At 36.8% G+C, this 26,897-nt stretch overlaps 1 protein-coding gene across 2 annotated transcripts in view; it reads left to right on the top strand.

The window, feature by feature from the left end:
* The window catches only part of LOC120237157 (EH domain-binding protein 1-like), a 107,116-nt gene that overhangs the window by 31,399 nt on the left and 48,820 nt on the right, over window positions 1–26,897 (top strand). For both annotated transcript variants that reach the window (XM_039240330.1, XM_039240329.1), the window contains exon 2: window positions 373–787. In XM_039240330.1, coding sequence (XP_039096261.1) covers window positions 684–787 — 104 coding nt within the window. In that variant the 5' untranslated portion in view covers window positions 373–683. The remainder of the gene's footprint in view (window positions 1–372; window positions 788–26,897) is intronic.

Here is a 26,897-nt window from a genome sequence, read left to right as displayed (position 1 = left end):
AAACAAAGTTTATTTTAAAATGTTCCACTCCTCCCTCTGACTGGCGGTGGACATTAAACAGCATCCCTAGACTTTCCCGCTCTGCTCGCCCTTCTGTGATGCTAGGAGGGGGAGGTAGGGCCCCGACTGGCGTTTCTCGATTGTTGTTGATGCTGATTACCTGGTGTGTTGCTCTACGTCCTCGGTGTGAGTTGTAATTTCTTCCTTGACGTCTTGAATCCTTGATGTTACTGGCTTTTGAGGTTGGTGTTTTGTTTCATTGTTTGAAAAACATGCAGAGAACTGAGGTTGTCTGTTGCAATGTTATCTAACATGGGTGGTTAGTCACTCCTCAAGCTTCTCTCATATTTTTCTCTTTGTTTTGCTTTACAGTTCTCCAGAATACACATCATATAGCCCCTGAGGTGGAATGGTGATGTCTTCATGAGGGAACCTCCTCTCATTCATACTGTCATGTGTATCATACTGTTCTTAACTGGGCCATTCATCTGAGATGGGATTTACCCTGTGAAACAGGGAGAAGACTTATGGACCCCAGACATCATTTGAAGTCGTAGCTGAGTTTTTTTTTTTTTTTTTTTTTTCAAGTACAGACATACATGCAAAGCTCCTTTCCTTTGGGCCCTCTGCTTTGTTAAAGCTGCTGTGTTGCTAACCCAGAACTGCTCAAGTGACTGATCATCATGGCTTCAGTTTGGAAGAGACTGCAGCGTGTGGGAAAACATGCATCCAAGTTCCAGTTTGTGGCCTCCTACCAGGAGTTGATGGTCGAGTGTACCAAGAAATGGTAAGACCTATCTGGGGGTAGAGTTTCCTGCGTTGTGGCCTAAACTCTGTGTGGCCTAAACCCTGCTTCTTCTGACAGCAGATGTACCTTTCTGTAGTGCAAGAGCGTACAAGCTGGGCAGGGTACAGATTACTCTAACAAGTATTGTGGTATGCACTGTTGCTGCGGGTACCATCCCAGTGGGTTTTAATTACTGCAGTTCAGAATGGCTCAGAGGACTGTGACTTTGAAAGCTTACTAAGTACAGTTGATTTGGTCTTGAGGTCTTTCATCAGTAGTGTTAGCATAACTTTGATGCTTTTATAATTTGAAGGAGGTTTAAAGAATGACTATTGAATATTGAAAACATTCATATGTTGTACTGTAACCTATATGTGTTTTAATAAAGTTTTAATGTGGAAATCTATATTCTTGTGGGGTGGTGATAATCTGTTTTGTTCTTGATTTTCATTTTGGTTGGCTTAAATAATTTTTCATTATTTGAATAATGGAATGCCAGTCCATATAACCTTAGAAATTCTTTTGTTATATGCTTAGTCAGGCAACTGTATTTTATTTTAATTGCCTAATGGGAAACATTTCTTGGCCAGACTGAAGGAAGCAATTAGTAGTGCTGGCCTATGATCTGCTTCTTTCTACTTGAGCAAAGTAAATTTAGGGCTTTCTTTTCACTGCCTTGAATGGTAAGCAAGAATTCTTATTTAGTAGGAGAAAAAGAGTTAATCTTAAGCAAATGGTCCTTTGGGTTTTGATTTATTGCAGTGTTTATATAGTATCATTGCAAAAATAAGTCTATTTCATTGTCCACATGGACTTTAGTCTCATGTCTGTATTACCTTTCTTTTTGAAACCCTTTTTATTCCATGAGAAAAATAACTTGCTCTATTCTAGAACTCTTATAGCATATTTGAATATTTGGAAACTAGTTTCTGAATGCTTTTCTCTTGAACTTGTAAGGAATGTTATTTTATATGCAATTCAAGAAATGTATGCACTAATCACCTCCTTTACACTAGGCACTGTGGCTTCAGAGTTGAGTATGACATAATCCCTACCTTCAAGGAGCTCACAGTCCATGGTACTGACAGTCACGTAAATAACTTCACTGTGATAGGAACAATAATACAAATATATATGATGTAGGGATTTTCATCTGTCTTCATCATTTAACAATTGGGTATGATGATTGGGGACAGGTTATTTATTTCTCTGTGATTTAGTTTCCATATCTACAAAAGAAATTGTACCATTTCATAGGAAAGATTTTTGTGAAGATTAAATGAGTTAATACATGTAAAGCACTCGGAACAGTGTCAGGCACATAGTAAATGCCCAGTAAATTCTATTATTACTTACAAAGTTGGCAGTGGAGGAAATAATTCTTTAAGGGAAGAGGGTATGATCTTGGGATGGCTTCCTGAGATCTGAGCTGTGTTTTGAAAGAATCATAGAAGTTGGCCAGAGAGCCAAGGGAGAAGAAGAAATGAAGGCTATTCTAGCCTGAAGCAACAGCCTATGCAAAAAGTTTGGAGGAATTAAATAGCATGGGATGTGCTGGAAATTCAAGCAGTGAAGTTTGATAATAATGGGGCTTAAAGTGCAGGATGGGGGGAGTGCAGTGGGATATGATGCTTGAGAGGCAGGCAGGATTCCAATCATGGAAAGTTATGTGCTTTGACTATTATACGTGGCTTGTACTTTATTCTGTGGGTGATCAGGGGGGAACATAGTGAAAAGTTTTGAGCGGAAGATACATTTGGTTTGTATTTTGGAAAAAAAAAATCACTTGGATGACAGCGTGGAGTAAGGATCATAGTGGAAAGGGTAACTGGAGGCAGTGATGTCAGGGTAACTGTTGTAGTAGGTAAGGTGAGGAAAAAGGTTTAGACTAGGCCCGTGCAAATGAAATGGAGAGAGAATAGACTGCAGGAACACTAAGGACACCAGATAGATAGGACTTGGTGGTCATTTCAGTCAGGAGTCTGCAAAAGATGGGGGTAAGGGAGAGGGAAAGGCCTAGACTGACACTCAGGTTTCTGGTTTGGAAGACTGGGTACTGCTAACCAAACTAGGGAATGAAGAGGATCCTCATTACAAGTATTTTTGAACTGGGCAGTATACTGGGAATATCACTGTTAAGTTGGTTAAATTTGAGTCTATTTTCTGTTTTTTAATTTTTAAATAGTTTATTGTCAAGTTGGTTTCCATGTAACACCCAGTGCTCATCCCCACAAGTGCCCTCCTCCATGCCCATCACCCCCCTTCCCCTCCCCCTCATTAAGTCTATTTTCTTAAGGGGTGTAGAACATATCAGGTGATTCTTTAGTTACAAAATCAGTTCCTTAGGGTGCCTGGGTGGCTCAGTTGGTTAAGCATATGACTCTTGATTTGGGCTCAGGTCATGATTGCATGGCTCGTCAGATCAAGCCTCATGTGGGACTCTGCTGGCAGTGTGGCAGAATTCTCTCTTCCTCTCCGTCTCTGCATCTTCCCTGCAGGCACTTTCTCTGTCTCTCAAACATTAAAAGAAGCTCACAAAAAAAACAAAATCAGTTTCTTCCTGATAGTTTGCAGCATCACTACATTTTTTTCCTTTGAAAAGTGTCTAAGTTATTGTTAATGTGTCTCAATATGAAAGCAAGAATGAAAATTTAACTTGATTACAGTTAAATAGATGGCTTGATTATTTTTAGGGATGGCCATTATGGTATACCTATTAAATTAGGTTTTTATGTTAGGAAATGGCTCTAACACTAGAAATATTTGGATGTTCTAGTCTTTTCAGTTTTATAGTAGTAACTTCAAGTGTGGTACTTCAAGTGTTGAGAGGATAAGAAAATAGATCTGGTATAGGGAAGAAGGAATAAACTATAAAAAGAGAGAACAGATGCAGTCCATTGGGATTGTGTCTTTGAAGGTAACCTGTGTATATAGGTTCTGTTGCCTTTTAGAACCTTGTTACTTACAGTGTTTTGTGAGAAGCAGGAGTATTTGCAAGACGTGGGACCACCTGTTAGAACTGCTGACTTTCGGACCTTGCCCTAGACCTACTGAGTCACACAGTATGCATGTTATAGTTTAAGAAGCAGTATTTTCTTTTAGCGAGAGAGAGAGAGAGTAGGGGAGAGAGTGAATCATAAGCAGGCTCCATGCTCAGTTTGGAGCTGGACACGTGGCTTAATCTCACAACCCTAGGATCATGACCTAAATTGAAATCAAGAGTCGGACACTCAACCAGCTGAGCCACCCAGATGCCCCAAGAGCCAGTATTTTGAAATAATGTTTCCAACCTTACCAAGTGTTCTCATGACTCCAGGATAAAGTATATTAAAAACATATTTTATATTAAGATATATATTAAATATATATTCTGCATGAATTTGAAACTCAAGGAATAAAGATGAAACTCAAGAGATTCAGGAAAGGCCTAGTGTGTTGATGGAAGAGGGTCATGGGAATCAGGGTATGTTTTTCAAGGGAGAATGTGTTATTTTTGTGATTAAGGCAAGGAGAATGTTTCCCCTGTTCTGTTGTCATGGCCATAGGGTATAAGCCTGGACATGCCAGATAACAGGATGAAGGTAAGAGTTTAAGGATCTTTTTTTAGATCTAGGCCATGAACAAACTCACACAGTACTTTACCTTTGATCAAAGGATGGATTCTATAGATTAGAAGATTTGGGGCTTCTACTTTCTCAAAGTTCTTTTCTCTCTTGTCTTACAGTATTTCACCTTTGCTCTGGCTGATGGGGTATGAGTTCACTTCCTGATTCTTTCATAGTGTAGTGGTTCTAGAACTTAGGTCAAGAACAAAAACCTGAATGACTTTTATTCATCTTAGAGAAGGTCACTATACTGTGAGGTCCTATTCCTCATCACCCCTTGATTGCCATGTAGAGGCTCTAGCAACTTTGGAGATGATAGGGGTTTATATCTCCTACTCTTATTGTTGTTCCCAAGTCATTTAATTATTAGTCTCACTTATTTAATGAAGCTCTTGGCAAGTGGTGAGACTGGCCATTGGGGATGAGTTTGAGGGAAAGAGACTGTGCTTTTTTTTCTTTTCTTTCTTTTCTTTCTTTTCCTTCTTTCTTTCTTTCTTTCTTTCTTTCTTTCTTTCTTTCTTTCTTTCTTTCTTTCTTTCTTTCTTTCTCTCTGTTTCTTTCTTTCTTTCTCTCTCTCTTTCTCTCTTTCTCTCTCTCTCTCTCTTTCCTTTCTTTCCTTTCTTTCGCTTTTAGATCCTGAGAAAAGTCTTCACTATATGAGCTCTCAGCAGTTATTCAGGTATTTAAGGAAACTACTTGAAAGTTGGCAAGTTGTGGGACACCTGGGTGGCTCAGTCGGTTAAGCGTCTGACTTCAGCTCAGGTCATGATCTCACAGTTCGTGGGTTCGAGCCCCGCGTCGGGCTCTGTGCTGACAGTTCAGAGCCTGGAGCCTGCTTCGGATTCTGTCTGCCTGTCTCTCTGCCCCTCCCCACTCATGCTCTGTCTCTCTCTGTCTCAAAAATAAATAAACTATAAAAAAATTTTTTTTAAAAAGAAAGTTGGCAAGTTGTGGTTATAATAATTTAGGTGACAACTCAGTTGTGGTAGGAGCTCCCCAAAACATGATGTGAACCATTATGTATGAACATATATCTACAGATATGAACATATTTCATCTAGATTTTTATTTTATTTAATTCTTAGTGATGGCATTCAAAAAGTATTTAAAGTACTATAAACTTTTCCCACAAAGGCATAAATATATATATTTCTGATTTTCCATGTCATTTAAGGATTCCTTTTTTTCTGTTTTAAAATTTATATTTAATTATAATTTATTTTAAAAAATAGATAATATCACATGGCTCAAAATTCTAGAGGTACAAAAAGTGTGTGTGTGTGTGTGTGTGTGTGTGTGTCTTCATCCTTGAAAGTAACTCCTCATTTTCTTTATTACTTTGTGATCTCAGGATTTGAAAAGTTAAAAAAAAAAGGAGTTCTTCCTCATGCTTAAATTTGTGATGCTGGGCTGTTAGATAAAATGTAAACTCCTAATCTGATGTTCCAGGCTTTCTGTAACTGATCCAATGTAGTTTTCCAGTTGGATGTTAGAATGTTGCATGTACTTTATTAACTTGAGTTTATGATGGCCAAATTACGTTAATAAGTATTCATTCAGATCCACTTCTTTGGATGGTTTCAGCAAGCATTTCTCTGTTGACCATTTAATGGAGTGAGTTAGAGGTACATCAGCTTTTGTGTACAGAGCCTATACTTTTGAAGGACATTTAAAAAAAAAAGAAAAAAGAATTGGATGTAAGTTTGTTTTAGTGTGTTTTAGAAGTGTCTAGACTTTTGTGTCTGGAACACAGTAGAACAGGGAAGGATGATAAAGAGGTGAGGTCTGAGAGGTAGGGAGGGGTCAGATAATGTATGGCCTTGAGAGCTTTTGGATTTTAAGTGTATAGGAAGCCTCTGGAGAAGTGTGGGCAGGGAAGTGATATAATGTGATTTATATTTTAAAAAGATTATTCTGGGGGTGCCTGGGTGGCTCAGTTGGTTGAACATCTGACTTTGGCTCAGATCATGAGTTTGAGCCCTGTTTTGGGCTCTGTGCTTACAGCTCAGGGCTTGGAGCCTGCTTCAGATTCTGTGTCTCTGTCACTCTCTGTCTCTCCCTTGCTTGTTCTCTCTCTCTCTCAAAAATAATCATTCAAAATTTTAAAAAACAAGATTATTCTGGATGCTGTGTGGAATATGAATTGTCATGAGTAAAAATGGAAGCAGGGATACTAATTAGGAGGCTATTGCAGTAGCCCAGGTAGCAAGGAGGTAGTGGTGGAGGTGTGAGAAATGATCAGATATATGTAGGTAATAAACATACATTTCCACCACACTTTACTGAGGTATACCTTACATGATTGCATACAATAAAATGCATCAGTTTTAAGTGTATAAGTTAAGTAAGTTTTGACAAATGTATACACCTATGTAACTGGAAATAAGTTTTTTGAGGGTATAGTTAGTTGACAGGACTTTATGATGGATTATGTATGATGTAAAGCCAGAGATGGATCAGTAAGAACTGTAGATTTTTGGCTGAACAACCAGATGAATGTGATGTTAATTATAGGGATGGGGAACACCTGGAGAGGAAAAGGTTTGGCATGAAGGGAAAATCAAGAATTGGCTCTGCTTTTCTTGGTGGAGATTTAATTCAGGTGGAGATTTAATTAAGCAGTTAATTACAAGAATCTTGAGGTCAGGAGAGAGAAGAGGTTGGAGTCTCTAAGTAAATAGAATTTATAACTATGGGGCTATAGGAAATTTCCTATGGTGTTAATATAGATTATGAGGACGGAGGACTGAGCCTTGGGACACTTCAACATATAGAGGTGGGTAAGAAGAGGAAGAGCCAGCAAAGGAGATCTAAAAACAAGTAGTAGTAACGTAGAAGAAAAATTAGGAGAATGTATTCTCCGAGGAACCAAGTGCAAAATGTATCAGAAAGGAAGCGTTTAAGAAACGTTTAACTGTGTCAAATACTGTTGAGAGGTTGAGGAAGATGATAGTAACTTTGGCAAGGTGGAAAGAGCTGGTGACTTTGAGACATGGTTTCAGTGGAGAGGTAGGGATAAAAGCATGATTAGATTCGGTTAGGAGAAAGGAGGTGAATATGGTCAATGTAGATACTTCTCATGGAGAATTTTGCAATAAATCAGAGAACTAGGTAATAGCTGGAGAGGGACAAGGGGTCAAGGTATATGTTTCACATGGAAGATACTGCAGCATGTTGGAATGCTGATGGGAATGGTTGGTAAAGAAGGAAAAACTGATGGTGTGCTGGGAGAGGAGGTAACTTCAGGAAAGAAGTCCTTGAATAAGAGAACAGGAACAGGATCCAGGACCAGAGTGGAAAGGTTGAACTTAAGTAGAAGCAGGGACAATTCATTGTTAAAAGGAGGGAAGGCAGATGACATGGGTAGAGGTAGGTTAGTAGATTTGGTGCAGGAGGGTATGGACATTCTCTTCTGTTTTTTCAGGGAAATAATACTAGAGGTCATCAGCCAAGAGGGAGGTGACAGAGGTGTTGAAGGATTGAGGAGAGAGGAGGTATTAAATTGTCAGAACAAGAATTGACTAGGGAAATGTAGAAGGACTGCTGGGTAGTGTAGTGCTGGACCTTCTTAACTTTGTGGTCATAAATTTAAAGTGAATGCAACCAGCAAATTTGGATATTTTAATTGAGCTATGTTCCTTATTTGGGTGCAGGCATAGAATAGGCAGAGTTGGGTTTAATCTGGGTTGGGTTTTGTTATAACTGAGAGAAAAAGGGCAAGAAAATTGAGACTGAAGACACAGGAATGCTTATAGTGGTGCACCATGGAATATGAGATGGAAAATGAGGAAATTAAGGACATGAACGGTAGGATGGTCAGTGAAAAAGTGAAGAGGATAATGCTTTTGATATGTCCAGGAGGTTGAATAGTTGTTAGGGTTGGGTTACCAGAGTGAATGAGGTGGTAAAATGGGAAGTAGAAGTCAGAGCAAGATGTTTAACTGTGGAGTATGTGGTTAATAGTAATGACCAGATAAAGGTGGTAGCCTCCTTTGGATCACGATTGCTTATCAGTTAAAAAAAATAAGCACATAGGGTGTCTGGCTGGCTCAGTTGGTAGAGAATGCTACTCTTGATCCTGGGGTTCTAAGTTAGAGCCGCACGTTGGGTGTAGAGATAAATAAAATCTAAAAATAAATAAATAAATAAATAAGCAGACATCCTCAATATGTTTTTTTAAATGTTTCATTTCTTTTTGAGAGAGAGAGAGAGAGAGAGAGAGGACAAGCACAAATGGAGGGGCAGAGAGAGAGAGAGGACTGGGGATCTGAAGTGGGCTCCACACTGACAACAGAGAGCCCAAAGCAGGACTCGAACTCATGAACCATGAGATCATGATTTGAACTGAATGAAGTCAGACACTCAGCTGACTGAGCCACCTCGATGCCCCTTCAATATATTTTTTATTAATATTACATATACATTAAATATGAATATACCTTAATTTTCTTTTTTAAAAAATAAATTAAGTGGAATTTCTTCCTATATTTGAATGGGTCATCTTTTGTACTATGAGATTATAGCTGTTAGGGTGTAACAGTGGCAGTTGGTGATTGAGGTGGAAGGGAGGAATAGATTTTTGGGATTGAAGAGGTTGGTCAAGGAATTTATAGGCTAAAGTGTGGGACAAATGATCTCTGTGGCTCTTGAAGTTGCCAAGACTAGTTGTAGGAGAAATGGTTAAGAGAGAGAGTCAGGTGCTGAATTCTGAATGAAGGAAGGAGAGGTAAGGCACAACGTTTTACTTTGCAGAACTTCGTGTTACAAGCTGTGTGGATCTTGTACCCCTTATTCCTTGAAAGGAAATAGCACAGTCTTCTTTTGCATGTGATACATTGTCAAAGGTAGATTTACCTTTACTAGATAACAACTTGATATATTATTTTGTTAGTAATTTTAGTGTTTATGGACTGTTTTTTTTAAACTGGAATTGTTACATGCAGTATTTTATCCAGATTTTACATACTTATTACATGTGAAATTCAGCTTTACAAAAGTTCAATTGTGGTAGCTTCTTTAAGGAAAATAGTAAAGATACTTTGTGCCATAATTTGATATTGTAGTGCTTATATCACAATTGCCTCCACACCAGATTTAGTAGCCCCTAGATTGCTGACACACTTTGGCCTGGTCCAGGCTGCTTCTTTTGTAAATAAAGTTTTATTGGAATATGGCCATGGCCATTTGTCTATAGCTGCTGTCACACTAAAATGGCAGAATTGAATAGCTGCAACATAGACTGGGTGGCTGCAGAGTTTAAAATATTTACTCTCTGGCCTTTTAAGAATAAGTTTACTGTCTTCTGCTCTAAATCATTGGAGTTATTTGTAGCTACTGTTTGTGGAATCTAGAGTCTGGTACCTTTCTGTCTTCTCTGTGCCCAACTACAAACTATCAGTTTAACTTATTGTAGTCTAACTTTATAAGAATGGAGGAGAGCCCACTGTATCTGCCTTCCAGCTATAGAAGAAACTTTACAATAGCTTTAAGGAACATTTATATCTGTGTATGTACAAAAATATATTTTCTGACTGTGTGACCTTGGACAAATTACTTAACCTCTTAGTACTTCATCTATAAAATGGTGATGATACTAACAGTATTTCCAGTGTAAAGTTGTTTTGACAATTAAGTGAAATAATACTTGTAAAGTGGTTAGAACAGTGACTGGCATACAATAAGCAGTCAATAAATGGTACCAATTGCTATTGTTGTCATTATCTGATTATTTAAGCAATAAGTGATGCAGAGAACTATCTAGACAAAAGGATAGAGTAAGCCAGAAGACTGAAAATATAACCTGAGCATTTAAGAGTGTTAGAGAAAGATGAACTAGCATGAAGTTTGTAGTGACCCTAGAGGTGGGGGTAAACCAGAGAGCATGCTAGGAAGAAGCACTGTGCCGAAATCAAGTTTTGGCAATACTTTGGCTTTTGGGAAAAAGAACTACATTATTTTTGCCTCTGGAGCAAAATCAGTTCATATGGTGTGTGTGTTTGGTTTTATTTTATTATTTTTTTAAATTTTTATTTTTGAGAGAAAGATGGCAGGAAAGGGGCAGAGAGATGGAGAGAGAGAATCCCAAGCAGGGTCTGTGCTGTCAACACAGAGCCCACTGTGGGTCTTGAACTCACAGAACTGTGAGATCATGACCTGAGCTGAAATCAGGAGTCAGATGCTTAATTGACTGAGCCACCAGGTGCCCCCAAATCAGTTCATATTCTTATAACTTTATTTACTTTTTAATAATCACTTCAACTGAATAATGTGGCTAAGGAAACTAATTGAATTCATCTAAAGTAGAATTAATTTGCCAGCATTTGTGTGTGTGTATCCTATGGTGATTATTTATGATATTTAGGATATATTTCCTTATGATAATTTTTCTTAAATTTTTTTCCCTGTCATAATTTTTTTTAATGAACCCACTTAGTACATTGTATCTTTCAGTAATGTGCAATTCCCTTACCTTAATTTGGTATCAAGTTTTGGCTTGTGTATTTGTTTTTAAGTTTATTTATTTATTTTTGAGAGATAGCACAAGTGAGGGAGGGGCAGAGAGAGGGAGACAAAGAATCCCAAGCAGTCTCTACAATGTCAGTATGTAGCCCATCGCGGGGGCTTGAACCCATGAACTGGGAGATTGTGATCTGAGCTGAAATCAAGTTGGACACTTAGCCGACAGACACCCAGGTGCCCCTTGGTTTATGTATTTTAAAGGCTGATCTTTAAAATGAAATTTTAAGGGATTATTTGAAGAAATTCTACTCTTATGATTTTAGTTTCACATTAGCTTTGCAATTAGAGGCTCAGAGAACTTAAAACTAGGCATTTCTAGAAATGTGCTGTTGATGTATCAAGTGTGTTCTAATTTTGTGGAAAATTTCAACAAAAGAGCTACTGAAGTAGTTCACTGCACGATATAAAAATAGTCCAGTGTACTGAAGGAAAAATTGCACAGGCTTTTTGAACTGAATGCTCAGTAGGAATGTTCATATTCTGTATCAGGACTTTTGCATATTTTGTAAAAGGAGAAATGAGTTTATGAAATGGGGGCTATAGAATTACAACAGGATATTAGTTTATGTTTGTCTTCTTTATTGCTATTATAGTGATATTTTCAGGCAGGTTTGCTAATAAGTACCTAAAGATTTTCTTCAGTAAATTTGTTCTATTAAAACATTTCTTTTTGTCATTAACCCTAGTGTTATTTTAAAAGTACTTTTTAAATGAGAAAACAATTAAAAGATTGACTTTAAAGCTCAATTAACAATGAAAGCATTGACCTAAATTAAAGAAGTTATCACTTTAAAAGTGTATACTCTGCCCGTGTCCAAAAGAGTTTGTCCACTTAAGAATTTAAAATAACACTGTGTTGACTAATTTAGGGATATAAATAGAACAGAGATAGTCTTAGAGGATCAGAGAATCCATGTTACTAGACACTTAAGAGGAGTTACCATTGGACACCAGACTTGGTTCTCAGTTTATTGGCAGCTGAGGCGAAAAGGAAAGCACATTGGCTTAGGTAGTATTTCTTCTGGCTAAAGAAAATGTCCAAATGCTTTTGCAGAGGCTTTTCTTAGAACTTAATTCAAAGAGGATTTTTATTATGAGGGGAAAAAAAAAGGGTATGACATTGGGTAAGTCTCCAACTACAAAAGATTCAGATTGTTAAATTGGATAAAGTTTACCTAGTTTTCTGATCATCTAATTTAAATCATAGGTACAACTCGGAAAATTTATGAGAATGGATATTTAACATAAATCATCAAGTTCTGTACTGTCCAGTACAGAAGCAACTAACCACCTGCAGTTATTTACACCTAAAATTACCTTAAATTTGATGAAATTTAAAATTTAGTTTTTCAATCATATTAGCCACATTTCAAGTGCTCACTAGCCACATGTGAGTAGGGGCTATGATACTGGACAGTGCAAGTATGGAATGTTTCCATCATCACAGAAAGTCTTACTGGACAGTTCTGCTTTAGTCATTTCCTCTCAAACTAGCTGATTTAAGAATCTCTGGGTACTTTGCAAATATGGAGATTTCCATGCCCATTAGAAAGCCCGAGTTTGTAAGGAATGGTGCTGGTAAGTTTGTCATTTTAGAAGTCTCCTGATTGCTTGCTTAAGATCCATCATCAGTAAGCCAGGTTTTAGAACTATCATATATGATTCTTTCTCAGATATCTGTCTGAAGTAAAGCTTTGGCAGATCCTGGATGACAATTCCTGTTGGTACTCCAGAAATGTTAATCAGTTGAAAATTTGAATTGGATTTTTCATTTTTTCAGCAGTTTTTGTAATGTATGTGTGTGTGTTACAAGTGAGAGTAATGTACTTTAGTTATGCCACATGTAAGGCTGTCAAGATAATATAAACATTTGGATAGGTTTATTCAGTTAAAAAAAAAAAGACTGTTTTACAGAAGCAAAAACTATTGGAGGATAGCTAATAATATAATATTTTTTTGCATAATTTTTTTATGCGAAGTTTTGAAATTGCTCAAGTGCCAGTACTGTTATACGTCCAGGCAACATTTCGGGATCTGCCGATTTTTTTTCTTTGAGGTGTATCTCAATTCTCCAGTTTTTCTTTCTTTTCTTTTCTTTCTTTTTCTCTCTCTCTTTCTTTCTTTATGTTTAATTTTGAGAGAGAGAGAGAGAGAGAGAGAGAGAGAATTAGTGGGGGAGGGGCAGAGAGAGAGAGAGAGGGAGACACAGAATCCAAAGCAGGCTCCAGACTCTGAGCTGTCAGGTCAGGACAAAGCCCAGTGTGGGTCTCGAACCCACAAACTGTGAGATCATGACCTGTGCTGAAGTCCATTGCTTAGTTGACTGAGCCACCCTGGCTCCCCTTGCTACAGTTTTTCTGCTGCTACTGTCTTGGCAGCATCGTTTGTCATCTTTTGCAAAGATCTTGGTTTCCAAACTGTGTACTGAGGAGGCCTGAAGGCACTGCAGAGAACTCTACAGGTGTGCCAAAAGATGGAAAAATTTTGAGAGAAATGACAGCAACATCTTTTGGAAACCACACATGCTATACTTGAGGTAGTTCATTTTCAAAATTGTATTGGTACATTCCTTTCATTGATACCATATTTTTACAAAGCTGAGTTTTGGCTGTTGCTATTATGAAAAGCAGGTACTATGTGAAAATATATATGGAACAGGAAAGAGGAGGGCAGTATCTTCTGTAGTTTGAGAAGTTGTGCAGTGCCCAACACAGGTGTCGAGTTGTTAGGGCATATATTCTTCTTAAGTTGTTTGGACCTGACTACTTAAACAGAATGGTAGGTGTTTCCTTTGGCCTACAAAAAAAAATTACTGTCACTTTAAGGGGCTTATAAACCCAGAAAGTTTGGGACCCTATGGTATAGGCTTTTATGATAGCCCTTAACACTTTCCTAGCCTGTTCTGGTCCTTTGTTTATATTACTGTGTTAGTTATCCTTCTAAACTGAACCTTCCAGATATCCTGTTAGGATACTATTGGTATGGTAATTTTAATCTCTTAAACCTACCCTTATTTTATTTTAGCACTTTTTCCAACTGTTCCCCTTAAGCTTCCCAAATCTTGTTTAACCACACACAGTAGTTACTTTGTTATCTTTCATACTTCTCTGTCCTCCTCCAAAAATCATTAAATGCAATGAGCATGTAATAAAACCGTATCTCAGAGTAACTTAATTGAAGCTGAGTTTATTCTTGCAAAAGTTGGTTTAGAGATTGAGATTAATGGTTCAGCTTTATTTTGAAGAGTACTCTAACTTACAAAATAATCTTTTAAAAATTGGTTAGTTCATTTATTTAAAAAACTTTTCATTGAAATTATTATAGGTTTACAGAAGAGTTGCAAAGATAGTATAGACAGTTCCTGTATACTCTTACCTAACTTGCTTTGGGTAAAATTAGGGTGAATAAATTTACCATGGTCATTTATCAAAACTAAGAGATTAATGTTAATACAATATTGTTATGCCAAACTACAGTCTTATTTGGATTTCACCAGTTTTTCCACTAATAATCTTTTTCTGTTTGAGGATACAATTCATAATACCACATTACATTTAGTTGTCACATCTCCTTAGCCGCTCTAATCTATGGCAGTTTATCAGCCTTTCCTTGTTTTTCATGACCTTGATAGTTTTGAAGAGTTCTGATTAGGTGTTTTGTAGAATGTCAATCAAAGTTGGTTTAGGGTTTTTCTAATGATTAGAGTGGACTTAGGGATTTGAGGAAGGTACCGCAAAGGTGAAGTGCTTTCATCACATCATATCAGAGGGCACATGATAGTAGCATGAGTTTTTACTGGTGGTGTTCACTTTGATCACTTAGTTAAGGTAGAGTCTGCCAGATTTCTCACTGTAAGTTACTATTTTGTTGTTGTTGTTGTTTTTTTTTATACTCAACTTGTTAGCAGCTAGATACTGAGTTCAATATAGACTCATGAAGAGGGGAATTTAGTTCCATATCCTGGAAGGACGAATATCAAAGGATTTGTGCACATGTGTTAAAGACACCACAAAATTAACAAATTTTGGAGGGGAGATAACTTGAGGTTTTGTAAACATCCTATTTCTCTTTATAGTTTCAAACACTAATAATAAATTCTTTGGTAGATTTGGCTGCAGCAATTATTACTGTATTCTAATGATGATATTCTGTTTCCTTTAGTCTTCTTACATTTGGAATTCCATTGGAAAGATGTGACTTTTCTCATTTATTCAGTTAGGTATTTACAAATAGCCTTTTAATTTAGTTATCATCTTTGGTACTAGGTTCTAACAGGATGTGTATTGTTGCAACACTCTTTCTTTTTTAAAAATAACTTTTTATCTTGAAAGAATTTCAGTCTTCTAGAAAAGTTGCAAAATTAGTACAGAGAATTCCCATATACCTTTCACACAGATTCCCCAGGTGTCAACTTTTATCACCCTCTTTTGCTTTATCATATATGCTTTATCATTGTCTTTTGCTCTCTCCGTATGTCATTTTTCTCTTAACATTACCTATGATGCCCCTTTACCCATAAATACTTAAGTGGGTATTTTTTTAAAAACAAGCAGATTTTCTTAGGTGGCCATAGTTTAGTTTATCAAATCAGAAAATTGACATTGGTACAGTACTGCTTCTTAATCTGTAGACCTAATTCATATTTCTCCAGTTATGCTAATAGTTCCATTTCTAGCAACAGGATAATGTGTTTTTCTAAATCAGAATCCAGTCCAGGGTCATATGTTACATTGAACTGTTTTATCTCTTTACGTTCCTTTTGTTATTTATTTATTTCTTTTTAAAAGTTTATTTATCTTGAGAGAGAGAGAGAGAGAGGCACGGAGGGGCAGAGAGAGGGAGGAGAGAGAGAATCTTAAGCAGGCTTCACACCCATCATAGAGCAAGATCTCATGACTGTGAGATCATGACCTGAGCCAAAATCAAGAGTTGGACACTTAACCGACTGAGCCACCCAAGCGCCCCTCTTCACTCTCCTTTAGTGATAGAGTTCTTCAGTCTTTCTTTGTTTTTCATGACTTTGATACTTTTGAGGAATGTTCGTCAATTTGAGTTTGTCTGTTTTTTCCTCATGATTAGGTTCAGATTATGACTTTTTGGCAGGAATGCCAAAGTGATTCTCACTGTGTACTCACTGCATCATATATTTGTATGTACGTAAATATCCTATTCCTTACCAAACTTTTAGCATTCAGTGTGGTTATATTTTTGATTCAGAACAGATAGCTTTATTTCTTTTTATTTGTATTTTGCTTTAGAAAATCCCCATTCTTGGGGCACCTGGGTGGTTCAATCGGTTGAGCATCTGACTTCGGCTCAGGTCATGATCTCATGGTTCATGGGTTCGAGCCCTGCGTCTGGCTCTGTGCTGACAGCTCAGAGCCTGGAGCCTATTTCTGATTCTGTGTCTCCCTCTCTCTCTGCCCTTCCCTTGCTCATGATCCGTCTCTCTCTGTCTCTCAAAAATAAATAAGTGTTTAAAAAATTAAAAGAAAAAAGAAAACCCCATTCTTGTTGAGTTAACTTATAAATTAATGAATTTTAATGTGGTTCCCAAGTAAGAACTATTTTTAAAGAAGTTTATTTCCCCCATCCCATGTATCCTTTTCCCATCGCTGTATCCTTTCCCTCTTGTTCCACTCAACACCTGAATGTAACTAGTTTCGTTATTCTGGGTTGTTTCTTCACCTACTTTTTAACAGGTTTATTGAGATATAATTCATGTACTAAACAGTTCACCCTAAGTGTTCAGTTAATTGGTTTTTAATGTATTCTTAGAGTTGTGCAACCATGATCACCATCTAATTCTTTAGCATTTTCATCGCCCCCAAAGAAACCCATACTCATTAGTAGCCACTCCCTGTTCTTATGGAACTCCCCCCCACCCCCCCTCCCGCCTTCTTCCACTTGCCCTGTACTCCTACCCCACCCCTGCTCTGGAACCTGTAATCTACTTTCTGCCTCTTTATATTTGCCTATTGGAGACTTTTCATGTAAATAGAATCTTAACTTTATGGTTTTTTGTGACTGGTTTCTTTCACTTATAATGGGTTTTAGGGTTTTTCCATGTGTGTCATGTATCAGTACTTCATTCCTTTTCATTGCTGAAAATAATCTGTAGTACGAATATACTGCATTTTTTTTATACTAAATGAGTGTTTAGGTTGTTTCTACTTTTTGGCTATTATTAATAATGTTAATATGAACATTTGTGTCTTAAGCATATACCTAGAAATGGAACTGCTAGGTCATGTGGTAATTTTGTTAACTTTTTGAGGAGTTGCTAAACCATTTTCCAAATGATATATCATTTCCAGTGGTATATCATTGTGATTTTCATTTATGGTTCTCTAATTGCTGGATGATGTTTAGCCACAGTGTTTTCCTGGGTTTAATGGCCATTTATTTTTTGTTTTTTGTTTTTGTTTTGACAAATGTATATTCTTTTGCCTATTTTTATTTGGGTTATTTATCTTTTTAGCATTGCATTGTAAGAGTTCTTTATGCATTTTACATATAAGACACTTATCAGGTTTATGATTTGCAAACATTTTATTTCTTTCAGTGAGTTGGTGAATATCTTTTCACTTTCTTGAATGGTGTCTTAATGATGCACAAATGGTTTTAAATTTCATGAAGTCTGATTTGGCTTTTTAAAATTTTGTTCCTTGTGCTTTAAATTGTACCTAAAAATCTATTTTAATTTTTGTGTATGGTGGCAGGAACAGGTCCAATTTCATTTTTTTTTTTTTTTTTTGCAAATGTCCAGTTATTCTAACATTTGTTGAGTCTGGGTATATTTTTACTGTGTTTCTTTTTACGCAGATGATCAGATACATGTACTTTCCTTTTTACTTCTTTCTTACATAAAAAGAGTAAGAAAATATTGGTTCTCTCTTTCACTTTGCTTTTCACTTAATAAAATATTCTGGAAATCATTCCATACCATTTCATAGAGATCATCCTCATCCGATATTGATACACTATTATTATCTGAAGTTCACAGTTTACCTTAGGTTTCAGTCTTTGTGTTGTGCGTCTGTTTGGGTTTTGACAAATGTAAAACATTTCACCATTACAGTATACAGAATAGTTTGTCCTAAAAATCCTCTGTATGCTGCGGATTCATTCTTCTGCCCCTTTTCCTGAATCCCTTGCAACCACTGATCTTTGTATTGTCTCTATAGTTTCGCCTTTTCCAGAATATCATATAGTTGGAATCATAGAATATGCAGCCTTTTCAGAATTGGCTTCTTTCACTTAGCAATGTGCATTGAAAGTTTCTCCATATCTTTTTGTGCCTTGATAGCTAATTTATTTTTTAGCACTAAGTAGTATTCCATTGTATGGATGTACTCGAATTTGTTTATCCATTCATTTATTGAGGGACATCTTGGTTGTTTCTCAGTTTTAGTAATTATGAATGAAGGTGCTATAAATGTCTATGTGTAGATTTTTGTATGGAACATAAGTTTTCAACTCAGTTGGGTCAATACCAAGGAGTATAATTTCTATGTCATATGGTAAGAGTATTAGTTTTGTAATAGACTGCTGAATTATTTTCCAAAAGGTCTGATTCATTTTGCATTCCCACAACCAAGAAGGGAGTTTCTTTTGCTCGACATCCTCACCTGGATTTGATATTGTCAGTGTTTTGAATGTTCACCATTATATGTATGTAGTGGTATCTTGTTTTAATTTATAGTTTTCTAGTGACGTATGATTTTTGAGCATTGTTTCATATGCCTAGTTGACATCTGCATATCTTTGGTGAGGTGTCCAGATCACTTGTCTGTTTAAAAAAATTGGGTTGTTTTCTTATTATGAGTTTTAAGAGTTCTTAGTTTTGGGTCACCTGGGTGGCTCAGTTGATTAAGTGTCTGATTTCAGCTCAGGTTATAATCTTACGGTTTGTGAGTTCAAGCCCTGCGTTGGACTCTGTGCTGACAGCTCAGAGCCTGGAGCCTGCTTTGGATTCTGTGTCTCCCTCTCTATCTGCCTGTCCCCTACCTGTGCTCTGTCTCGCTCCCTCTCAAAAATAAATAAACATTGAAAACATTTTTTTTTCTTCCTTCTTCTCCCTGTATATTACCACCAGATTTACCATATACTTATTTGCGTGAGTATTTTGCTTTTTTAAGTGAACTACAAATTACTTGAGACACAGACCAAGTATTATTCACATGTATCCCATTATCATCTAGCTAGCAGATCTGGACATAGAAGGTGCTACAGAAATTTTTTTTTTTTTTTAACAAATAGTTTATTGTCAAATTAGTTTCCACATAACACTCAGTGCTCATCCCCACAAGTGCCCTCCTCCATGCCCATCCCTCCTCCCCCCACATCCGTCAGTCCTCAGCTTTTGTCAGCATTCAAGAGTCTCTCATGGTTTGCCTCTCTCCCTTTCCCCCACCATTTTCCCGCTTCTTCTCCCCCTTGGTCCTCCATCAAGTTCCTCCTAATCCTCCTATACGTGCAAACACATGGTATTTGTCCTTCTCTGCCTGACTTATTTCGCTCAGCATAACACCCTCAAGGTCCATCCATGTTGCTACACATGGCCAGATTTCATTGTTTCTCATTGCCATGCAGTATTCCATGGTATAGATAAACCACATCTTCTTGATCCATTCATCTGTTGATGGACACTTAGGCTCTTTCCATGTTTTAGCTATTGTGGAGAGTGCTGCTATGAACATTGGGGTACATGTGCCCCTATGCATCAGCATTTCTGTATCCCTTGGGTAAATTCCTAGCAGTGCTATTGCTGGGTCATAGGGGAGTTCTATTGTTAGTTTCCTGAGGAACCTCCACACTGTTTTCCAGAGGGGCTGTACCAGTTTACATTCCCACCAACAGTGTAGGAGGGTGCCCGTTTCTCCACATCCTCGCCAGCATCTAGAGTTCTCTGATTTGCTCATTTTAGCCACTCTGACTGGCGTGAGGTGGTATCTCAGTGTGGTTTTGAATTGTATTTCCCTGATGAGGAGGGATGCTGAGCATCGTTTCATGTGTCTGTTGGCCATCTGGATGTCCTCTTTGGAGAAGTGTCTGCTCATATCTTCTGCCCATTTCTTCACTGGGTTGTTTGTTTTTCGGGCGTGTAGTTTGGTGAGTTCCTTATAGATTCTGGATATTAACCCTTTATCTGATAGGTCATTTGCAACTATCGTTTCCCATTCTGTTGGTTGCCTATTAGTTTTCTGGGTTGTTTCCTTGGCTGTGCAGAAGCTGAAAACATTTTTAAGAGTTCTTGGGATATCTGCAAAACATATTATCTGATAAAGGACTGGTTCTTGGTATATTTAGGTACCAGTCCTTTATCAGATAATATGTTTTGCAGATATCTTCTTCTATTCTGTGGCTTGTCTTTGATTCTCTTCTACAGTTGTTTATTAATGTTTATTTATTTTGCAGGGGGAAAGGACAGAGAGAGAGGAAGAGAGAGACAATTCCAAGCAGATTCTGTACCCTCAGTGGTTATTAAGAATGTGACAGGATTTTGCGGTGCCTGGATGGCATAGTTGGTTAAGATTCTGACTTTTGATTTTGGCTTAGGTCATGATCTCATGGTTACTGGGTTTGAGTCCTATGTCAGGCTTTACACTGACAGTTTTACAAGGAATTGGTCCAAGTTATCTAGGTTATCAAACTTGTGGTCATAGAATTGTTCATAATATTTCTATATTACCTTTTTAGTGTGCACAGAATTAGTAGTTATGGCCCCACTTTCATTTCTGATTTAATAATTTGTGTTTGTTCTCTTTAAAAAATTTTTTAATGTTTATTCATTTAATGAGAGAGAGAGAGAGAGAGAGAGGCAGTCAGTGGGCAGGGGCAGGGAGAGAGGGAGACAGAATCTGAAGCAGGCTCCAGGATCTGAGCTGTGTGTCAATACAGAGCCTGACACAGGGCTTGGACTTACAAACTGTGGTATTATGACCTGAACTGAAGTCAGACACTTAACTGACTGAGCTACCTGGGAGCCCCATCTTTTTTTTTTTTTTTTTGTTAACTTGGCTAGAATTTTATCAATTGTATTGGTCTTTTCAAAGAACTCACCTTTAGTTTTGATTGGTATCTCTTTTCAGTTTCATTAATGTCTTCTCTAATTTTTATTCTTTCCTTCTGCTTAACTTTATGTTTAATTTGCTCTTTTCTCATTTTCTAAATTGGAAGCTTACATTATTGATTTATTCTTTTCTAATATATGCACTCAGTGCTATAAATATCCTTCTAAGCACTGCTTTTGCTGGATCCCACAACTTTTGGTAAATTGTATTTTCATTTTCTATTTGTTCAAATATTTTAAGTTTCTCTTGAGACTCTTTTGACTCATGTGTTGTTTAATCTCCCAAGTATTTTGGAGTTTGCCAGTTATATCTTTCTGTTATGGATTTCTAGTTTAATTCTATTGTGTATGTGAGGATACTTTGTATTATTTCAGTTCTTTTAAATGTGTTAAGATGTAATTTATGGCCTAGATTGTGGTCTGTCTTGGTGAATGCTACATGTGAACTTGAGTAAAATGTGTACTCTGCCCTCACTGGGTGAAGTATTCCGTAGGTCCAGGTGATTGGTGGTGCTGCTCAGTTCACCTATGTCTTTACTGATTGTTTTTGCCAGCTGGATCTGTCAGTTCCTGTGAGAGGGGTATGAAAGTGTCCAGCTATAATAGTGAGTTCTTCCATTTCTTCTTGCAGTTCTACCAGTTTTTGCCTCATATGTGTTGATTGTCTGTTGTAGGCTACACACATTAGTGGATGCTATGACTTACTGGAGAATCGACCCCTTTGTCATTATGTAATGCCTCTCTTTATTTCTTTATTTTATTAAAAAATGTTTGTTTATTTTTGAGAGAGAGAGAGAACACCTGTGTACACACAAGTGGGAAAGGGACAGAGAGAGAGGGGGACAGAGGATCTGAAGCTGGCTCTGCTGACAGGAGAGAGCCCGATGCAGGGCTCAAACTCACAAACTGTGAGATCATGACTGGAGCCAAAGAGAGATGCTTAACCAGTTGAACTTAACCAGGCACTTCACGTAACGCCTCTCTTTAATTTCTAATAATGTTCCTTGCTATAAAGTCTGCTTTATCAGAAATTATTATAGCTACTAAAGCTTTTTTGGATTAGTGTTAGCATGGCCTGTCTTTTCCATCTCTTTATTATTTTTAAATTGTGAGTCAGGTTCTAATTTGAAAAGTTGTTTAAGTTTGTAGCCAGAGTTGTGGAGAAGATCCTGAATTTCCTATTTTACACAGAAATTACTGCACTTCCACATGAAATTTGGGAATGAGGTCTCTGAAGCAATTTTTAAAAATGTCCTTTTGGCAAGGCACTGATTATTCAAACATGTAAAATACTAACTTTCCAGGTGTATTAAGTATTTTGGAGATGACACATTTGCTTGAAAGAATCTGGATTATAATGTAAATGTGACAGAAATTTCATTGGGTCCCAAAGGCTATATATAGCTTCTCTTCTATATAAAATGATTTCAGTGTTATAATTTCAGTGCCTTCTCTTTCCTATAGTAACACAGTAAGGGGGTTTGTTACTATAATTAAAATGCCTATTAGGAAGAAAACACTGGATGAGGGCTGGAAAAGAGAAAAAGAGAAGAATGTGAGCCAGTAACTATGTTTATTTGTGGTAGTGGTGAGCAGAGTTAACATATTTAGCACTTTCAAAGGGATTTGAGTTCCAACATTTGATGTTTTTGTGAAAGGTTTTCTACCTTTGACTATAAAGTTATTAGAAATGATTTTACTAATTAAGCAAGTACCCAGTGTGTAGAGTAGCCACTTAATAAATGTTTCATGCACTGATTGAGACAGCATATATATGTTTTAAAACATTTTTTAATGTTAATTTATTTTTGAGAGAGAAAGAAAGAGACAGCATAAGTGGGGAAGGGGCAGAGAGAGAGGGAAACACAGAATCCAAATCAGGCTCCAGGTTGTGAGCTGTCAGCACAGAGCCCGATGTGGGGTTTGAGCTCACAGATTATGGGATCATGACCTGAGGGGAAGTCCGATGTTCAACTCACTGAGCCACCCAGGTGCCCCGAAATAGAATATATTTTAACTTAAATTTGAATTACTCAAATTTTCAGTATTTACTAAAAGAAATGATTAGAGTCAAAAATCATTAATTTGTAGAGGTAAGGAGAAAAAATTCTAATGCTACAGGTCTTCTCAGTTACATGTGATGCTTCTAATTATATTTAAACAAGTGGATCAATTAGGTCACATTTAATTGATATATTAAACAAATTGTTAGATATGAATATGTTATTTTATTTAAAACATTTTTAATGTTTTATTTATTTCTTTTTTAAAAATTTTTAAATGTTTTATTTATTTTTGAGAGAGAGAGAGAGAGAGAGACAGCCTGAGCAGGGGAGGGTCAGAGAGAGAGGGAGACACAGAATCTGAAATAGACTCCAGGCTCTGAGCTTGCTGTCAGCATAGAGCCCGATGCAGGGCTCAAACCCACGAACCATGAGATGATGACCTGAGCCGAAGTTGGACGCTTAACCAACTGAGCCACGCAGATGCCCCTGAATATGTTATTTTAATTCTTAGGTGAAGTTTATATAATCAGGTTTGTTTCCTTAGAAATGTCAGTGGAAATGTAATTTTCAGCCTTGCTATTGTATTGCCTCCTGTTTGTTATTCAGATGGCCTGTAATCAACTTATGTCTCAACATTGTTAATAAAAATTTTAGACATTTCAGTAAGTATGTAGTGAAGTAGTGAATATCTTCCTTTGACTTTAATTTGCATTTTCCTGATGAGTAACGCTGTTGAGTACCTTTTTATGTGTTTATTGTTCATTGATGTATTTTTTCTTCTTTTTTTTTTTTTTTTTTAAGGTAGGCTACATGCCCATTATGGGGCTTGAACTCAGGACCCTGAGATTAAGAGTAGCATGCTGTACTGACTGAGCTAGCCAGGCACCTCTGTGTTTGAACTATTTAAATCCTCTACTCATTTTTAAAAAATTGGGTTGTTTGCTTTCTAATTAATTTGTAAGAATTCTTTTACATATTCTAGATACCAACACTTCGGCAGATAAAAACATTATGAATATTTTCTCTAATTCTGTGTCTTTTCATATTCATAATATTTTTAAGAAGAATTTTTAGTTTTGATGAAATCCAATTTATCAAATTTTCTTTGTGGTTGGTTTTTTTTTTTGTGTGTGTGTACTAAGAAACCTTTCCCTATTGCAAGGTCACAAAGATTTTTCTATTTTTTCTTCTAGAAGTTTTACAAATTAGCATTTACATTTAGGTCTACTTTCCATTTCAAGTTAATATTGATGTATTATGTGAGGTAGACATTGAGGTTTGTTTTTTCCTATATAGATAACAGTTGTTCAAGCCGGGAGTATTCTAAATGTATGTGATTGGACAACTGGAGATAGAAAGAAATTGGAGTGTATGTTTTTGTTAGCAAAATTGATATTTTTGTTGAAAACAAATGTGACATATGCCTATATGAACAAGCAGGTTTTGAGATACTGAGTATTAGCATCCAGAATTAAGATAAGCTATTCAAAATAGATAAACATTGAGAAATTATTGGATTCCAGGTAAAATGCTACTGCAGTTCCAAGTTGGTACCAGACTGATGGTTACAAAAAAATTCACAGCTTTAAAATATATTTTGATATGTAGAGAAAAAGTAGACATGAAAATGAAAAGAAATATCAAAGCTTTTTTTATTCAGACATATTCCGAAAGAGAGAAAAGAAAAATATGCTTTGGCACTCGTGATTTTTTTGAAGCCCGAACAGGATCAGGAGAGCTATAGAGAAGAAACCTAGAGATGAGTAATTTTTTGTTTGTTTGTTTTTTCAAGAAAATTATAGACTAAAACTATAGGCTAAGCAAGTTAATATTTGAATCTTAGGAAGTTTGAAAGACAGAAGACAAAAACCAGGATTTATTAATAAGACTTAATGATGAAAGAGACCAGTTTGGTATCGTTAAGAAAAAGTCATGTTAGTCTAACCATTTTTTGGCCAGATCTGCTCCTTAGAGGGAAAGCAAATGTGGTAAACATACTACATTTATAGTTCATTAAAGGGTTTGCTGAGTTCCATGGTGATACTGTCAAAGCAGAAAAAATATGTTCTGGAAACTAGATAATTTATTATTTTAAGTTCAAAGGGACATTTCTACAGCCTTATTACAGGACTCGGTGCTTGTTTTTATTCTGTTTTTATCAATTACTTTACTTACATGTAATATAGAAGGTATATGATTTCAAATTTGCAGATCATGGTCAGCTGTGAGGATAGTAGATAGATGAATCAAGAACCAGGGTACCAAAAGATCTCATGGAATCAGGGACTGAATTTAACAAGATTACTTTGAATGGCATAAATACATAAAACTGTGCCCTTTAGTCTAAAATGGATTCCTGCGATGTAAGGAAGAGATTTGAATTACCATGGAAGTTAAAGATTTTATTCAGTGGTAAGCTTATTATGAGTCTGATGTGATGTGGCTGTGAAAAAAACAAAACAAAATGTCCTTAAGAGAGACAAACAAATATGTCCTTAAGCTATATTATTAATGGACGGTCTCTAAGAAAGGAAGTTAATGGTTCCTTTTTAGTCTTCAGTTCTGGCCATCCTAGTTTAAGGTGCTTTAAAGAAATTGGAATGTGTTTAGAGGAAAGTGACTAGGAGGGAGGAGTGGTCAGAATTACACAAGGCTAGGTTTAAGGAGTTATGAAGAGAAAATACTCCAGGAGGTTGTGTGGCTGTTTGAAGTATCTGAAAGGCTGTTTTTGGAAATGGAAGTAGATGTGTTCTGTCACGCACCAAGAGGATAGAAGTTAAAGGCAGGTGGGTTTCCCTCAGCATAGGAGCATTTGGAGTTGTTGGAAGGTAGAGTGGGCAGTCTGGGGGGAGCTAATGGTTTCCCCTTTTGGTGAAGATCTGGGTAACTGCTTGGCAGGCATAGTATAGACTGGATTCATGTATCTAGACTAAGTAGTGTTTACACTATCAAGGTGATCTTTAAAATTCTTTTCAGGTCTGAGGTTTTAGGATTCATTAGAATGACAGGCAACCTGGAGTGTGCAATTCAGTATCTTACTACTTAAATAAGCAAGGCTTGCAAAAATGAAAGAACATTTAATCCAGAAGCCTTGGTTTCTAATCTCATCCTGTTGCTGTCCAGCTGAATGCATCTGTAAAATTAAAAGATTTACACAATTTCCAAACTTAATTGCAGGTCTCAAAAATTCTATTGTTAGGAGCGCCTGGGTGGCTCAGTGGGTTTAGTGTCTGACTTCGGCTCAGGTCATGATCCCACAGCTTGTGAGTTCGAGCCCTGCATCAGACTCTTTGCTGACAGCTCAGAGCCTGGAGCCTGCTTCGGATTCTGTGTCCCTCTCTCGCTCTGCCCCTCCCCTGCTCATGCATGCCCATGTTCTCTTTCTCTCTCTCAAGAATAAATGTTAAAAAATTAAAAAAAAAATTCTATTGTTGACATAACTTTGTAGCTTAGTGCTTTAGGAAGAAGAAGGGGGATTTGCAGAAAATAGAATATTTTAGATCCTGATTCAGTCTAAGTTGATTGGTTGAAAGGTTAGTATGAGGTGGAAGTTTCATTAAGAAAAACAAAACAAAACAAATGACCCCAACAGTCTGTGTTACAGTTGTAGCATCAGTAGCTACCACATGTACTGAGTTCATGTTCTTGTCATAATCAATAGTACTGTATTTTTCTTCATGTTTTTAAAACATTTTTAACTCCTACAACTCTTCACCTGTTAGAAAATTGATAGGAAATGAAAATAGGTATGTTTTGCAGTCTGTCTGTGGATTTGTGTTTAGTCCCATATGACTTCTTTAACCTCTTTACTCCTCTCTCTAAAGTGTTAGAATTATTTTAAAAGTTAGGTAGTAACAGTATTTCATGTTTTTTCCCCAAAGCTTCCTTTTAAAATTAAAAATATA

This window comes from Hyaena hyaena, unplaced genomic scaffold (assembly GCF_003009895.1).
Source record: "Hyaena hyaena isolate Hyena2069 unplaced genomic scaffold, ASM300989v1 scaffold_173, whole genome shotgun sequence".
Taxonomy (NCBI): domain Eukaryota; kingdom Metazoa; phylum Chordata; class Mammalia; order Carnivora; family Hyaenidae; genus Hyaena; species Hyaena hyaena.
Note: the sequence above shows the minus strand (reverse complement) of the source record. Positions and strands in the feature narration are given on the sequence as shown.